The 17,619-nt window shown below is 40.9% G+C and overlaps 1 protein-coding gene across 3 annotated transcripts in view; it reads right to left on the bottom strand.

The window, feature by feature from the left end:
* Positions 1-17,192, bottom strand: part of LOC143025322 (mutS protein homolog 4-like) — a 55,114-nt gene extending 37,922 nt beyond the window's left edge. Inside the window, exons 1-6 of one of the 3 annotated variants that reach the window (XM_076184799.1) lie at positions 16,539-17,192; positions 14,114-14,235; positions 12,946-13,236; positions 11,984-12,132; positions 10,945-11,132; positions 464-585 (exon numbers count right to left, since the gene is read on the bottom strand). In XM_076184799.1, the coding sequence (XP_076040914.1) occupies positions 464-585; positions 10,945-11,132; positions 11,984-12,132; positions 12,946-13,236; positions 14,114-14,222 (859 nt within the window). In that variant the 5' untranslated portion in view covers positions 14,223-14,235; positions 16,539-17,192. Of the gene's footprint in view, positions 1-463; positions 586-10,944; positions 11,133-11,983; positions 12,133-12,945; positions 13,237-14,113; positions 14,236-16,538 lie in introns of those variants that run through there. The other 2 variants (XM_076184801.1, XM_076184802.1) reach the window with 2 other exon arrangements.
* Positions 17,193-17,619: the final 427 nt, after the last annotated feature.

The following is a 17,619-nucleotide window of genomic DNA, read 5'->3' as shown; positions in this document are numbered from 1 at the left end:
ACATATATATATATATATATATATATATATATACATACACTGAATGGTTCCCAATGAACAGATTAACATCTTTTCAACCACAATTCACTTTTAATTCCATATCATCACAGTTCTGACTAATGTGGAGCTCGAAGGAAGCATATGTTGGAAATTGAAACGTGATCAAGCCAAGGACTCGAACTCAGCTCGAACATGAGAAAGTGTCAGTGACTTAGCCCATTGCACAATGGGCTAAGTCACTGACGCTTTGTCACATCCAAGCTGAGTTCAAGTCCTCGGCTCGACCACGTTTCAATTTCCAAAGTATGCCTTCATGCTCTGTGAAGTTCTTTAAAACCCTGGAGTTTACCTTCTTATAAGTCCACACAAAAAGAAAAGAAGAAAAAATGCAAATATTCTGAGCAAAATACAAGTTATGGTGAAAGTAATGTGCATGGGACAGGTTTGAAAATGGGAAGCCTACCAATGATCACTGAATTCTCCAAAGTTTGCAAGTCAATATGGAGAGAACCAGCAGCATACTTGACATGATGGGCATATTCAATGTATTTCATTAAAGCTGCTGCAGCTGCCAAACAGTAATACCTATCAAAAATAAGAAGATACAATGACAAAAGCAATTCATGTCTAAAACTGAGATTATCATATATTCAAAAGGCATATGAAAAAAGTGTATATGATAATGATGGGGAAAAATCATATTCAAAAGTATGCTCTGACATCTTGCTTTGAGTGTAACAGGTGCTGTGAGGGAACAAACATCTATATCATAAACAAAACATTCAAACATCCCTCACATATCAGGACCTTAGGGATGAAGAATTGTCTCTGTCCCCCACCATCTACTTGGGTCAAAAGTAGTGCAGCTAGGCAAAGCTCTTCCTTATCAGGGCCTAAAAGCTGAGGCTGGTTGTTGTTGTTCTTGTTGTCTTCATTCCCTAAACTGACTGGCTGAACAGTCCCATCTCCCTGAGGAATGCCATGGCTAGAAGAGGGTTTTCCCTCAAATCCCTTATAGAGTACATGTTGTGTTGTTGGTGTGCACAGAAGTAGTTATCAGTAATGAAATACTACCAGTTCCTCTCATGCAGGAGACATACCTTTAAGAAACTGGCCAAAGCCACTGATTCAGCCCATAAATCACTCTGTGAAGAGATTATATACATCTGCTTGGAGCAAATAGGTGTAGGATAGTGCCACTTTCCAGTATGCTGGAAAGTGGCAAGTGGCAAATATATATCAACCACAGAAATATGTAAAAGTGCACAGAGAGGAAAAAAGAAACTATGAAAAATATATCATAGAAAAATGTAAGGATCAACCTATGCTATTCTATAGATGTGTGAATGGTAAACTTAAAAATAAACAGATGGTGAAACTACATCATGGAAATATAACCAGAGGATATATAAATGGCTGAAGTCATGAACAATCACTTCAAGTTGGTTTTCACTAGAGAAAAAGTACACCACCGAGAAGAAAGGAACAAAGTGTGATCCCACCCCATGGGGGAAATAAAAATAACACAAAAAGTAATATTGGATCAATTAAGGGGGTACGCGACACCTGGAGGTCATTTTCTAAAATATTTAGAGTAATGAGCTGAAACTTCTCAGGTAAATAGGTATCCATATTGCCTACATTTTAGGTGAAGCAGAATGATGTATGTACACATGTACACATGTACGTATACCAGTAGCGACATTTAAAAGTGCACAGCACCATAATACGTGGACCAATTTGTTTTATATTTTGGCTATGATTAGTCAGTAGGCACACCTAGGGCCGGTCATTGAGTAATTGAACAATTTCCTTTATACTTTTGCATACAGGCATTTCAATTTTAATGTCTGGCAAAAATCGTGAAAAATACAATTTTTTTTGCTCGTTTCCATTATTACTCCAAACTCTTTCATCCTATTCAAAATATTCGAACGATCGGCCCTAGCAGTTACTAAAAGTAATATTCCCTGTAAGTTTCATCTAAATCTGATGTATATTAGATTTTTTATGATTAAAAAAAAGTAGAAAAATATCGAACGGAGATATGGCAACTTGAAATATGAATATATCTGTAACTTGCTTATAGTTTCACCAATTTGACTGATTTTTTCATGGCTTAATTCTTATTATATAATAAGTAAGTACAGTAAAAATTATCAACATATTTTAATTATAAGTACTTTGAATACTGAAAAACTAAAGTATAAGTATGTCACAGTAGTGACGACGCACAGACGATAACATCATATAATTTGCTTTTTTGCACCTTTGGCGGTTTCTTCATATGAAACCTCTCTGCTGGGGGTCTTCAGGGTATCTAAATCATTGGAAAGAGGTTTATTTTCCAGTAGTGGGCGCCTTCTCTTTCCTCATCAGATTCCCCTCGCCAATCTATGTTGGTAGGGCACCCCCTCCAGCATCATATGATGTCCCTTCTTCTTTCTTCTTCCTGTATAGCCTTGATCTTTTTCCTCTTGCTTTCTTCTTTGGATTTAATCTTCCTCTTTGAATTGTTTAATCTAATGTTGTCCTTTACCTCTGTCACCGTCACAGAGGTGCAGGTGAGGGCGGTGGTGGAGTGAGAGGTGGTGAGATCTTTAGTCGTCTTTGACTGCTTGCCATCTTTAACTGCTGTTTTTTGTCATTGTGATGTTCTTTTGTTCTTTTTGCTACCCATGATGACTGTACTAAAGAGTAATATGTACTAGCTAAAGTAATAGATTGCAATGAGAGCTCATGAGACATGCGTACTTCCCTTTTCAGAGCTAGCCGGGAACTAACGCTTAGTTTCGCACAAAGTTGGCGAAATATTCTCCCTCCACCTTCCTCCCTTCCCCTCCACAATTGTATTGGCCGTTGATACACTGGGCGAGTGTAAATTCAATCAAATTTCAACGTTATTCGCTGCGCCTGAAGGTCCTAAGTGGCACGCCTCCCTCTAGTGTGGGTTGCGCCTTTAAATCTGTCCCTTTAAACCTCACCCAGGACCTTTAAATTGCGCGCGGCTGGAAAATTATTTGTCGGGATTTATTTCTAAGTGGTATACGAACATTTTGAACACAGTTTTGAAAAATGCCATATCTTGACCAAATTCACCCCTCCAGGTGTCGCGTACCCCCTTAACGAACCTTGATATCAGGAAATCACACGGCCCAGACAGAATAGCAAACTGGATACTAAAAGAATGTAAAGGAGACTTAATAGCCAAAATATATAACATAATAAGTTGCTCACTCAAAGAAGGATAAATAGCAAATGACTGGAAAAATGCCAATATTGTTCCAACATATAAAGGAAGAAACAAAGAAGATCCAACAAATTAAAGAAAGGTTTCCCTTACAAACACTGTAGCCATAATTTGTAAAAAGGTTATTAAGAATAGATGGATAAAACATCTGGAAGAAAAGAATATAACAAACCCAAGACAATTTGGATTCAGACAGGGAAGATCATGTGCCACAAATTTAATCTGGCGGGAAAGGGAGGAGTGGAGGTGGAGGTAGAATGTAGGTTGAGAGAAGCGAGTAAATGCCTTGGGGGATTAAAAAGTGTAATGAGAAATACATATTTGGAAATGGATGCTATGAGGAGATTGTATGAAGGAGTGATTGTGCTGACAGCACTGTATGGGGTAGAAACATGGAACATAAAACAGGAGGACAGGAGTCTGAATGTATTTGAGATGAGGTGCCTGAGAAGTATGATAGGGGTTACTAGGCTGGATAGAGTGAGAAATGAGGAGGTGAGGAGGAGAACGGGGGAGTCAAGAGAATTGGGAGACAGGGCTGATCAAAGAGTATTGGGATGGTACGGACACATGGAAAAAATGAGTGAAGAAAGACTAGTAAAAGAGGTGTGGAAGGCAGAGGTGGAAGGAGTGAACATGAGGGGGCGACCTAGGAGGAGATGGATGGATGGGGTAAAAGGGGCATTGGGAAAGAGGGGAATGTCTGTTGAGGAAGGACAGGAGAGGATGGAAGATAGGGGTGAATGGAGAATGATTGTGTATGGATGATACTGTAATGCATTAGGGGGAGTGGGTGGGGGATGGGGGGGTGAGGGAGTATGTGTGAAAAATAAACTGATACATCCCAAAGGGATTTCTTCCTGTTTTCTCCTTTTCTGCATGAGGGGATGGATAGGGGGGTCGCTGATTTAATGAAGCAGCCTTGCTGTGGATGTGGTGTGTCTTGCAACACTGCTTCTGACCCAGAGCAGTGGGCAAGATGCAGGGATGACCCATCATCCAGGAGGTGCCAAGAAAAGAGGGAGGGAAGGGTTTGGATGGGAGTGGAGTATGTTGTGGTTGGAATGGTTGGGAGTGGTTTTTATGTTTTTTGGCTACTTCCCTTGTAAGGGGGAAAAAACATTTTGTATATGTATGTACTCAAGACTAATAGATATAATACAAAAAAGGAATGGATGGGCTGATTGAGCTTTCCTAGACTTAAAACTACTAAACTGGATGGAGGATTTTTTGCATGGAAGGATAATGAGGGTAGTGTTCTGAGAAAAAGAGTTCAGCTTGGGAAGAGGTGATTATTGGAGTTCCACAGGTTGTGTATTAGCTCAAATAATGTTCGCTATTTATGTGCATGACATGGATGAAGATGTGGAATGTTACATGAATGTCTTTGCAGATGACGCTAAATTGCTGAAGAAAGCAAATACTGAAACAGATTGTGAATCACTGCAGAGAGACCTGAACAAGGTTTGGAAATGGAGTCAGAAGTGAGTAGACCTCAACATCAAGAAATGTAGCATAATGGCACTTGGAAAAAGTAAAAAAAAGAATATCAGGACAATATAAAATCAGAACAAAGAAAATAAAGAATGTGGGATATGAAAAAACCTGGGAATAATCATCACAAATGAAATGTCCCCTGATAAACAGATAAACAAAATTGTTGGAGAATACTACAATTTGCTAAGATCAATAAAGGTGGCTTTTACCTATTTGGATGAAGAAATGGTAGAAAAAATACTAGTCACACTAATAAGGCCTAGACTGAAATATGCTAAGACACTATGGTCACCCAGTACCAAAAAGAATATAGAGAATATTGAAAGAATCCAGAGAGCAACTACGAAGATGGTCCCAACACTTTCATACCTGTCATATGAGGAGAGGTTGTCAAAAGTGAATTTACCAACTCTAGAACAAAGAAGAGAAAGAGGTGACCTTCTGACCATCTACAGAATCATGAAAGGCATGGAAGTCCTTGATAGAGAGGACTTACTAAAACTGGGATAAGAGAAATACAATGGGACATGAAAAGAAACTCAAAAAGGACAGCAAGAGAAGAGACCTGGAAAAAAAAGTTTTCCACACAGAATGGTGGATGTCTGGAACAAATTGGATGAAACAATAATGTGTGCAAATAGAATGAATTTAAGAGCAAACTAGACACTGCAAGATACAAAATGGGTCACCACAAGCATAGCTCCCCTTCCCGTAAAATATAACAAGGTAAATAATACATGCCTTTACTTTTTTTAGGAATGTCCCCTTTTGGGGCTACAGGTAGCAGGACTCCTAATCCCATTCCCCGTCCCGTTTTTTTTATCACCTTTTACGACTCAAGTGGAAAGACTTGGTGGTAGCATTCTCTTCCCCCACCAGAGGGTAGGCAAAAAAAAAAAAAAAAAAAAAAAAAAAAAAAAAGGAAATGAATATTCAGAGAAATAGTACAGGACAGTAACAAGGGGTTGGGGGACAGCATAACGGAGGGACAGTTGTAGTATAAAAGTGTCATCATTTCTCTATGAACAGAGTTTTCCTCTATTACAGACAAAATGATGTGTGGCTCTGGTCCATAGGGGCACCCCATATAGACCCTAAAGTATCAACTGCATGCTACTTTGTCACAATAACATGGTTCAAGTAGGGAGTCATAAGGTGTGCAAAGATGGTGGGAGGAAATAGAAGGAAGGGTAGTGAGTGGTGGAATGAGGAAGCAAAGAAGGGTGTGGAAGAGAAGAAGCAGGCATTCATAGATTGGCTGCAAATTAGGACGAGGGAATCATATGAGAGGTACAAAGTAAAGAGAAGGGAAGTTAAGCATAAGATAAAGGAAGCAGAGGAGAGGAAATGTGAAATGGGGAAAGAGTATGACAGAAAATTTTGAAAGTAATAATTTTGGAAGGAAATTAAAAGAGGAAGATGAGGCAAATCAAGTAGAGAAGAAAAGGTAAAAGGTGCAGATGGAGAGATGATAATGGAAGAGAAGGCAGTGAGAGGAAGGTGGGCAGAGTAGTTTAGGGAGTTGCTAAATGTGAAGGATAGGGAGGGAAAGGTAGTTGCAGTGGGTAGTGCTAAGAAAATGAGTGATGGGTGAGGAAAATGGAGGAGAAATAGGGAAGGATGAAGTGAAAGCAGCTGTTAAGATGATGAGAGCAGGTAAGGCACCTGGGTTGGATGGATGCCATGCAGAATGTCTGAAGAAAGGAGGTACAGTTATGGTGGACTGGCATGTGAGGTTATTTGATGTTTGTTTAAGAGAGGGTAGAGTGCTGGAGGACTGGAGGAGTGCCTGTATAGTTACACTTTACAAGGGAAAGGGGGACATGTGTGAGTGTAGTAGTTTCAGAGGGATCAGCTTGTTGAGTGTAGTTGGGAAAGCTTATGGGAGGGTCTTGATTGAGAGGATTAGGAGAGGAAAAGAGGGAGTAATTGGTGAGGAACAGTGTGGGTTTAGGACAGGTAGGGGTTGTGTAGATCAGATTTATGTGGTAAGACAGATATGTGAGAAAGCTATAGGAAAAGGTAAGGATGTTTTTTTGGTTTTATGGATCTGGAAAAGGCTTATGACAGGGTAGACAAGAAGGCACTGTGGGAGGTTATGCAGATATACGGGATAGGAGGAAAGCTGTTAAGAGCAGTCAAGAGCTTTTATGAGAGTAGTAGAGCTTGTGTTAGGATTAGAATTGGAGAGAGTGAATGGTTTGAGGTAAAGGTGGGACTTCGTCAAGGATGTGTTATGTCACCCTGGCTGTTCAACCTTTACATGGATGGGGTGGTGCGAGAGGTGAATGCAAGGGTAGTGAGTCAGGGGTTGGAGGTGGTTAAAGAAAATGGAGAAAAGTGGGAAGGTGGGCCAGTTGTTGTTTGCTGACGACACTGTGCTTGTAGCAGGATCGGAGGAGGGATTGAGGAAGTTAGTGACAGAGTTTGAGAAGGTGTGTGAAAGAAGGAAGCTGAAGATAAATGTGGGCAAAAGTAAGGTGATGAGATGTACAAGGGGAGAGAGTGACAGTAGGCTGGAAGTGAGCATTAAGGGTGAGAAACTGGAGGAAGTGGATAGTTTCAGATACTTGGGTGCGAATGTGACAGGAAAGGGAGGAGTGGGGGTGGAGGTAGAATATAGATTGAGAGAAGCGAGTAAATGCCTTGGTGGATTAAAAAGTGTAATGAGAAATAGACATCTGGGAATGGATGCTAAGAGGAGGTTATATGAAGGAGTGATTGCGCGAACAGCAATGTACAGGGCAGAAACATGGAACAAAAGAGAGGATGAGAGAAGGAGTTTGAATGTGTTTGAGATGAGGTGTCTGAGAAGTATGATAGGGGTTACTAGGCTAGATAGAGTGAGAAATGAGGAGGTGAGGAGGAGAACAGGGGTGGAAAGGGAGCTGGGAAATAGGGTTGATGAAAGAGTATTAGGATGGTTTGGACACATGGAAAGAATGAGTGAAGAAAGATTAGTACCGTATTTTCCGGCTTAAAATGCGCATCGGGTTATAATGCGCACCCATGCACTTCGTTATCCCAGTACACAGATAGCACGCACCAACGTATAACACGCATGCCCGATCGCCATCTAGCGAGAGAATCGAGTCGGAACTACATGTACCGGTATATGACTCATTTTATATCTTGAGGAAATAATTCGTCTTTACCATTTTTTATTTAATACTGAAACAAACTACAGACCGTTTCGTTTTAGCTTTGAACCTGCAATGACAGTGGTGAAATAGGACAGTCTCTCATCGAGGTGATGTTTAGTTAATATAACTCCCGAAAGAGAGTGTTGTAGTCAGGTGTTTGACACGAGTTTATGAACGGCCGCAACGGAATTTATACCATACCTAAAGTGAAGCAACAAAGCCAACATAAAAATTCAAACTAGGATGCTGTGAACATGGGCAAATATCATGAATATTGATCATGTTTCATGGTGTTTAGGCCTATCTAAACATGAAAAATAAGATTCGATAGATACCTACCAATACCAAATATTTATATACGGTAGCCCATGCTGGCGTATTCTTTCATGTCACCATGGCTGTTCTTCTTGTTCTCACGGAACGTCACGGAGAAGTGTGCCGTCCTGACTTTGTGACGGCCAACATCGTCACGTTGTTGTGAAAAAAAATTACACACAGCCGCAGAATTTTTATCGTAGGCCGTAGATAATGCGCACCCCCCATTTTTAGGCCCTTCCAACGTAAAAAAGTCGCGCACTATACGCCGGAAAATACGGTAGTAAAAGAAGTGTGGAAGGCAGAGGTAGAAGGAGTGAATATAAGGGGGCGTCCTAGGATGAGATGGATGGATGGGGGTGAAAGGGGCATTACAAAAGAGAGGAATGTCTGTGGAGGAAGGATGGGAGAGGACAGAAGATAAGGGTGAATGAAGAAGGGTTGTGTATGAATGATGCTGTGATGCATGAGGAGGAGTGGGTGGGAGATGGGGGGTGAGGAAGTATGTATGAGAAAAAATTTGATGCAGCCCGAAGGGATTTCTCCTCGTCTTCTCCTTTTCAGCATGAGGGGCCGGAGGGGGGGTCGCCGAATTTATGAAGCGGCCTTGCTGTGGATGTGCTTTGTCTTGTGACACTGCTTCTGACCCAGGGCAGTGGACAGGATGCAGGGATGACCCGTCATCCAGGAGGTGCCAAGATAAGAGGGAGGGAGGAGGGTGGAGGGGAATGGAGTATATAGGAAATGGAGTGGGTGGGAGTTATTTCTGTGCCTTTTTCTTTTTGGCTAACCCCCCATGTAAGGGGGAAAAAGTCTTCGGTATATGTATGTAAATAATACATTTAGTGTTTGTTATAGGGAAGGATGAAGTGCCAACATTGCTTCAGTGTGGGGTGGTGACCCAAATTCAGGTATTTTAATGCAATTCTTGCTTGTCTTGGGAGTGACTTCTCTGCTGAGCCAATCTCTGGAGGATTCTACTGAGGAGCTATGCTTTCGAATGGACCCCAAAGGAACAACAGCCCCCGGAGAGGAACCATCCACCAGTCCACCATCCAGAGCAGCTTAAAAGAACCCTACCTCCACCTGGAGGAACATCCCCAAAAGGCCAATACCTCATCTGCAGAACTCAAATGAAGACTTGTTATTGCCCTCTATAACCTGTGAATGTTGGGCAATTCAAGACAACTGTTGAATTTTCTGTGTTATGTATCTGGGATATGTTGTGTCTATTTCCTGGCTGGTTCTGTGTTGATGCTATTTTAGTAGAGTGTGGTAAACTGACTGTAAGTGGGTTAACATGATTCCTGTGTATCTTAGAAGTATTTTATTTTCTGAAGGTACTTGGTTTAGGAGTGATTGTGCCAACAGCACTGTATGGGGCAGAAACATGGAACATAAGAGAGGAAGAGAGAAGGAGTTTGAATGTGTTTGTGATGAGGTGTCTGAGAAGTATGATTGGGGTTACTAGGCTAGATAGAGTGAGAAATGAGGAGGTGAGGAGGAGAACAGGGGTGGAAAGGGAGTTGGGAGATAGGGTTGATGAAAGAGTATTAGGATGGTTTGGACACATGGAAAGAATGAGTGAAGAAAGACTAGTAAAAGAGGTATGGAAGGCAGATGTGGAGGGAGTGAACATGAGAGGACATCCTAGGATGAGGTGGATGGATGGGGTGAAGAGGGCTTTGGGGAAGAGGGGAATGTCTGTTGAGGAAGGATGGGAGAGGACAGAAGACTGGGGTGAATGGAGAATGGTTGTATATGGATGATGTTGTGATGCATGTGGTGGAATGGGTGGGGGGATGGGGGGGGTGAGGTAGTATGTGTGAGCAAAATTAGATGCAGCCCAAGGGGATTTCTCCCCATCTTCTCCTTTTATATATGGGGGGACGGAGAGGGGGGGTCGCCGATTTAATGAAGCGGCCTTGCTGTGGATGTGCTGTGTCTTGCAACACTGCTTCTGACCCAGGGCAGTGGACAAGGTGCAGGGATGACCTGTCATCCAGGAGGTGCTAAGATAAGAGGGAGGGTGGAGGGGAGTGAAGTGTATTTAGGGATGGAATGGGTGGGAGTGATTTTGTGCCTTTTTCTTTTTGGCTACCTCCCTTGTAAAGGGGAGGAAGCCTTGGTATATGTATGTATGTTCTTGGTTTAGTGTAAGTAGTGAACATGAGGGAGTGACCTAGGAGGAGATGGATGGATGGGGTACAAGGGGTATTGGGAAAGAGGGGAATGTCGGTTGAGGAAGGACAGGAGAGGACAAAAGCTAGGGGTGAATGGAGAATGGTTGTGTATGGATGATGCTGTGATACATGAGGTGGAGTGGGTGGGGGATGGGGGGTGAGGGAGTATGTGGGAGAAATAAATTGACGCAGCCCAAAGGGATTTCTCCCCATCTTCTCATTTTCTTCATGAAGGGACAGAGAGGGGGTCACCGATTTAATGAAGTGGCCTTGCTATGGATGTGGTGTGTCTTTTGACACTGCTTCTGACTCAGGGCAGTGGGTGAGATGCAGGGATGACCCTTCATCCAGGAGGTGCCAAGATAAGAGGGAGGGAAAAGGGTGGAAGGGAGTGGAGTTTGCTAGGGATGGTATGGGTGGGAGTGTTTTATTTTATTTTATTTTATTTCCTTTTTTTTTTTTTACCTCCCTTACAAGGGGGAAAAAAGTCTTTGGTATACGTAGGTATGTACTTGATTTAGTATAGAAGTGCTTATCATGTAGTGTCACTACTTACTTAGAGGCAACCTGTTGTTCAATATATGCACAATGTGGGGCAGCAAGGTGCTTGATGACAGCCATTCCTCTCTGGTCATTGAAGTATTGCCTTTGCACAGCAGTTAGAACCACTTCTGGCAGTGCTTCCTTAATAGCACGAACTAATCCTGTTGCTTCATTTCCTATAACAGTCCTTGCTGTTATTAACTGAAATTAAATAAAAATTATCATTCACATAACTTAGTAATATATATATACATGATACAACACTGAATTTACTTCTGTGAATTTTCTAATAGTGATTTACCTGATATTAATGCCGATTTAATAAAGTGGCCTTGCTGTGCATGTGCTGTGTCTTGCAACACTGCTTCTGACCCAGGGCAGTGGGCGAGATGCAGGGATACCCTGTCATCCAGGGGGTGCCAAGATAAGAGGGAGGGAAGAGGGAGGAGGGGAGTGGAGTATGTTAAGGATGGAATGGGTGGGAGTGGATTTTATGCCTTTGTTTTTTTGGCTACCTTCTTTATACAGGGGAAAAGGCCTTTGGTATATGTATGTATGTAATCCAGATATAGTATGCATAATACATACTGTATACCAAAGACACTTCCCCCTCACAGAGAGGGTAACTGAATCAAATCACACACCCAATTCATACATAGTTAAGCCTCATTTAATAACACCCCTCCAATCTCAGCACCTAGTGGATGAAGGGTACCATCCCTGTCTCCTGCCACATGGCTCTGACTGAATAGTTTGAACAAGAGGGGAATGTCTGTTGCAAAAGATAAGGAGAGGGGCAAGTGGTTATGGTTGTGTATGGATGATATTTTGATGCAGCCTGAAGGGATTTCTACCCATCTTGCTGTACTGCCTCTAACCCAGGCAGTGGACAGGAGACAGGGATGACCCTTCATCCACAAGGATCTAAGATAAAAGGGAAACAAGGGTGGTGGGTATGAGTAGAATGGGTGTGTGTCTTTGACTTGGCTATTTCCCTTATTAGAGGGAAGAGCTCCTTGGTATATAGATAGATTTCTGTACATAAATCTTACCTCCATTGGATTCAACAGCATAAGTCTTGCAAGTGTTGTTGAATATGTGTACATATCTGAGTACTGTGATAGTACCAACATAGGACGGTGAAGATCTATGGCCGCCATGCCAATTTCTCCTCGAGCTTGCCCTCTACCCTCTGACACAGCTGACAATATTTAAACTACATTACTTTTCACACATATGTATCTCACTGTTACATGCAAAGGATAATCCTTTCCAATTTCTGTAAATACATAATCTCATGTATTAACTCATTATACTATGTACTTGATATAACATAATTCCCAATTACAAAAAGTTCTATTTAGTGAACATAAACCCAGAAAAAAAATTCTCTAGTTTAAAGAAAATTTGCTAAAAAGTAGGGATTCTCTTAAACGGTGGTAAGCACGTTTCTTTGATCATGTGTAGCTCTCAGTCTTAAATATTCCTTCTTCAAACAACATACATGCATATACCAATGGCTTTTTCCCCCTTACAAGGGAGGTAGCCAAAAACAAAGTCCTAAAATCCACTCCCACCCATTCCATCACCACATACTCCACTCCCATTCACCCCCTCCCTCTTATCTTGGCTCCTGCATCTCACCCACTGCCCTGGGTCAATCACAAAGTAGCAAGACACAGCAAGGCTGCTTCATTTAATCGGTGACCCCCTGTCTCCATTTTCCCACGCAGAAAAAGAGAAGACGAGGAGAAATCCCTTTGGGCTGTGTCAAAATATCATTCACACATATTCCCTCCCCCACCCACTCCCTTCCGTGTATCACAGCATCATCCATACACAACCATTCTCCACTTACCCCTATCTTCTGTCTTCTCCCTTCCTTCCTCAACAGACATTCCCCTTTCCCAATGGTACTGTTATGTCTAGAATTTTCCAATGATTCACTCAATACTCATAAAACATAATTTGAATAAATAAGAGATATATGAATGACCCCAAGACAAGTTCCCACCTATGATGGTGGAAGGCAGCATGTTTTCCACTCCATCTCTGTGTGGTGTCCATCCTAAAGTTTTTCTTACAGAAGCCAGAGTATTACTTGAAGTGGAACCTGTTCTGCTCTTCTGAATGTTTTGACTTTTCTTTCTTCCGAATGGGGTGGCACTGCTATGTGACCTGGATGGAGTGCACAGCCCCCTTAGCCCCTGAGCTTGGACCATAGGTGTCCTTTTGTCATGAGACTGTGCGAGTTCTTTTTTGTGTTCTTTTGAATAATTTTTTTTTCCAAAGGCAAGTCCCAAGTCTGTGAATGTGAAAAAAGTTAGAATAAGCTTACAATTTTGCATATAAGAGCCACTTTCTAAATATAAGTACAATGAATAAAAGAAAGAAAATTAAAATGCCATCAACAATATCAGTAACCATACATTTTTTCTTACATATTAAAAAAAAAAATTAAGGTGAATAAACATGTTTGTCATTAGCCAATATAAAGTCCATCCACTATGCCACTGAAGCAAAATCATCTTTATCAATAGTCTGTTATATTGGTCTATAGTTGAATGGGTACAATCTATTTCCATTTTCTTGCATTAAAGTACTATACTGGTTTAATTCCTTTTGTAAGGAATGAATTTACATATACTCAATGAATGAATTTACATATACTCAATGGTTTAGTTTCTCTGCAAATCTTTCACCACCTACTCTGAGAATGTACCCAACCCTCTTGTGAAACTCTTTTATTTCCTTTTAATGTTGATTTGAAATAATCAATAGTTATCAATTCACTTACTACTTAGGTAAGTAGTGAGGCATGTCTGAGGGTCACAAATGAGGAAATTGAATGGTCTGAGGTGGATGTGGAGCTGTAATCTCGCCTTGGTTGCTCAGTGTGTAACCTATTTGGATTGGGTAGTAAAGGACTGTGAGCATGTTATGCTGAAGTTTGGATTTGGTGACTAACTATGAGAGCACATAGGATTTAAAGATATCCTGTCCAACATCCTTATTATAGGAGCACAACATGCAAGTTTCTTGCCATTTGTCCCTGTTTATTCATATACTGGTACCTTATAAAACTAATAAAACAATAACATGAGTGGTAAGTGAATAGATATAAAATTGTTTATATATATGAATATTAAAAAAAAAAAAAAAAAAAAATCCTTCTTCCTTACCTGTTGAGGGTCTACTTGATTTATATGATCTTCCTGTTCTGATACTGGATACACTCCAACTTTTCCACACTGAGTTTGCAGAGTTTGGTGTGGAGTTAAATGGAAACATTGCACAAGCCTTACTGGAAATCAGTAAAAAATATAAACAATAAATATGTATGTGTACACATCACAACTATAATGTATTGCATATGACAGTGTTTTCCAACCTTTTTTTTTTCAGGCGACCCCAATATGATCCACGTGATACGATCGCGACCCCACTAATCTCTTTGTATACAGTATGTGTTAATGTATATGACTAGTTGTTGACTGTAAAAAGTAGGGGACAAGTATAATGAATATGTGTGTAAGAAGCATAGTGTGAGGTTATAAAAGACAGTCAACATAATTGTTATTGTATTGAATTCATATAATTAAAAAAAAATATATATATATATATATAGCATACAAGATATCTTGGCAACCCCAGGAAAAACGTTTGGTGACCCCAGTATTGGGAAACGGTGGCATATGACCTGTCAGCCTAACAAGTGTCCTATGCAAGGTTATGGAGTCAATGTTGCGGGAGGAGATAATTAGACATATGAAGGAGAATAAGTTATTTAGTGAGAAACAGTTTGGCTTCATTTCTGGGAGATCAACTACACTACAGTTAATGAAGGTACTGGATGACTGGACTGAGGCAAGGGATGAAGGGTTGGCTGTGGATGTGGTATAGTTGGACTTTATGAAAGCCTTTGACCGAGTACCACATAAACATCTGATGGAAATAATATCAAGCTACAGGGTAGAAGGTAAAATATTAAGATGGATCCAGAACTTTCTAACAGGGAGAAAACAGAGGGTGTTGATAAATGGAGAGGCTTCTAGATGAAAGGAAGTAACAAGCGGAGTCCCGCAGGGCTCTGTTCTTGACTCCACGCTCTTTGTAATATTCATCAATGACCTACCAGAAGCAGCAGTGAATGGAAGTAAAGTGTATCTATATGCAGATGACACTAAGATATACAGGACAATACAAAGCACTGAAGACTGTGATAGGTTACAGTGGGACCTGGATGAACTCAAAGAATGGACAGAGAGGTGGCTCCTAAGTTTTCATCCAGAGAAGAGCAAGTATATGAGGATAGGGAGGACCACAATGGAAGAGAAGGGTTATAGTTTGTACGGCAACATCAGTAAGACAAGAAATGTAAAAGACATAGGGGTGATCATAGATGATAAACTAAATTTCTCCAGCCACTTGGCAGAAAAGATCAATAAAGCCAATATGATAGTAGGGCTAATCAGAAGGACCTTCCAAAATTTAGAACCAAACATTCTCAAGCCTCTGTACACGGCTCTTGTAAGGCCGCACTTGGAGTACGCCAACCCGGTATGGTGTTCCCATCTGGTGAAGAATTTGGAGGCTGTGGGGAATGTACAGCGGAGAGCAACTAAATTAATGCCATCCCTCAAGGAGTTATCTTATGAAGAGAGACTGAGGAAGTTGAACCTGCCCACCTTGGCGTACAGGAGATCCTGGGGGGATCAAATTGAGACCTACAAAATCATCACTGGTGTATATGATAGAGACTGCACTGAGGGTCTCTTTGAATTTAGAGAGGGGTCCAGTACAAGGGGAAATAGTTGGAAAATATTTAAGCCAAGAGCACTGTTGGACCTGAGAAAGTACTCCTTTAACAATAGAGTCATTAATAATTGGAATGAGCTGCCAGAATGGGTGGTGAATGCAGACACAGTCAAAAGTTTTGAGGCAAGGCTAGACAAATTCTGGGAGGAACAAGAGCAAATATATAACTATAGAGCACAAATTAACAATGCACGCGGCCAGCACCAACACCATACTAGAAATCAGGCTGCCACACTGGAGTCACAGGCCACATAAGGCCTCTTCCAGTAAACTTCAACTGTAACTGTAATCAACTGTAAAAATAAATTTCAAAGCCAAAACCAGAGCACCACCTGAATGTACTGAGTCACACTCACAAGTCAAGTGTTCAGGCAAATGAGTGGACAAAATTGGCAGAGATCTCTAGTTTTGGGACGGGAATGTGCCCCGAGGTCATGGGAACAAATTGAAGCCCAAATGTCTACAGAGGATGACAAAAACATAGCCTGCCCTCAGATACATTAACTCCTGAAATACTCGTAACTTGTAGGATGCCCAAGCTACTGTTATACGTGAATTCAAAATTAAGGTGAAACTTGAAATTGACAGGAACCTACGAATGTAGCTTTCCTTTATATCGCAGCTAAATAAATTAAGCAAATACAAACCAGAAGATGATCATGATAAAGATAACGAAAGTAGAGATGAACTGGGAAGTACTAAACATAACTGTTACTATGGAAGAAATATTCGAAACTATGGCAAATCAAGCTAAACATACGAAATAATGTTATTACGAGTAGTACTTACGAGCAAAGACAAATATAGTGAATATCCTTACATTAGGAGTTACTCCCTTTCCTGCAAAAGTCTAATGGCAACTTGTTGGCCACTTGGTAACCCAAAAATCGTCTGATTCGACTTACACGAAAAATTCCCCGCTACAATTTGACGACGACTCGCATTTCAAGTACTTCTCTTCTGGCAGTTGTCGAAATGTGAAGACCCAAATAGCATTATAATGAAAAAATTGATAAAGTTTTTCAGGAAAGTTGTAACTAGAAAAAATTAGCTCTAAACGAGTTGGAAGAAAACAGTATCGTATCAAATGGTTTCAATATTGCCCCTTGTAACTTGTTAGATACTAAGTGGCGCTGGAAGACCAGGAGATAGGTTAACGAGGAGACGTCGACTGTTTGACTTCATTTCACTCTTAATCAGTAGAGATTAGAGAGGCCGGCAGCGCACTGACTACTACAACTACTACAGGTAAGGTGGAGAGGTTGTAGTTGGGGTGGGTAGAGGGATGAGAGTATAGAAAAAGTTAGAAACGGAAGGAAGTAGGTTTTTTTAAGGTTTTAGTTTTTGTTTCGAGGTTGATTGTAGCCTTTGCGTAGGAGCTGGGTTTTTGAGCTTCGGTTTTCCTATCTCTACTTTCTTCTGTAGTCGACGGTAATTGGAGGGGTAAGGAGGATATGCTCATTGGGCGGAGAAAGTAAGTGAGAATTATATTGGGCCCCGCTTCCAAAGGGGGCCCCGCTGGCCAGCGGCGACAGTTACCGCTTGAAGACTTCTGTTATTCTAAGGGGGAATAAAGTTATAAACCACCACTGAAAACGTGAAATGGCGAATGAGAAATTTTCACTACTCATATTATTAATTTATTAAGCATACTAAATTGACAGAATATTGTCGTCATGTCACATCTATCAACAATCAAAAGGTCTTTTCAACTAAAAGGGTATCGGAAGATAGAATTCGTCTGTTTTACGATAAAAACACGTGTTCTCTCATTTTTATAATTATCATACTTTAAATTCTTTTTATATTGTGTAAATGCTCTGTTTTCCTCACGTGAGGTTAGTATCATTGCTCTGAATATTTCGTGTTT

Source organism: Oratosquilla oratoria, chromosome 5 (assembly GCF_046742065.1).
Source record: "Oratosquilla oratoria isolate Oo_2021 chromosome 5, ASM4674206v1, whole genome shotgun sequence".
In the NCBI taxonomy this organism is placed as follows: Eukaryota; Metazoa; Arthropoda; class Malacostraca; order Stomatopoda; family Squillidae; genus Oratosquilla; species Oratosquilla oratoria.
The sequence above is the reverse complement of the archived record's forward strand: the minus strand, read 5'-3'. Positions and strand labels throughout refer to the sequence as shown.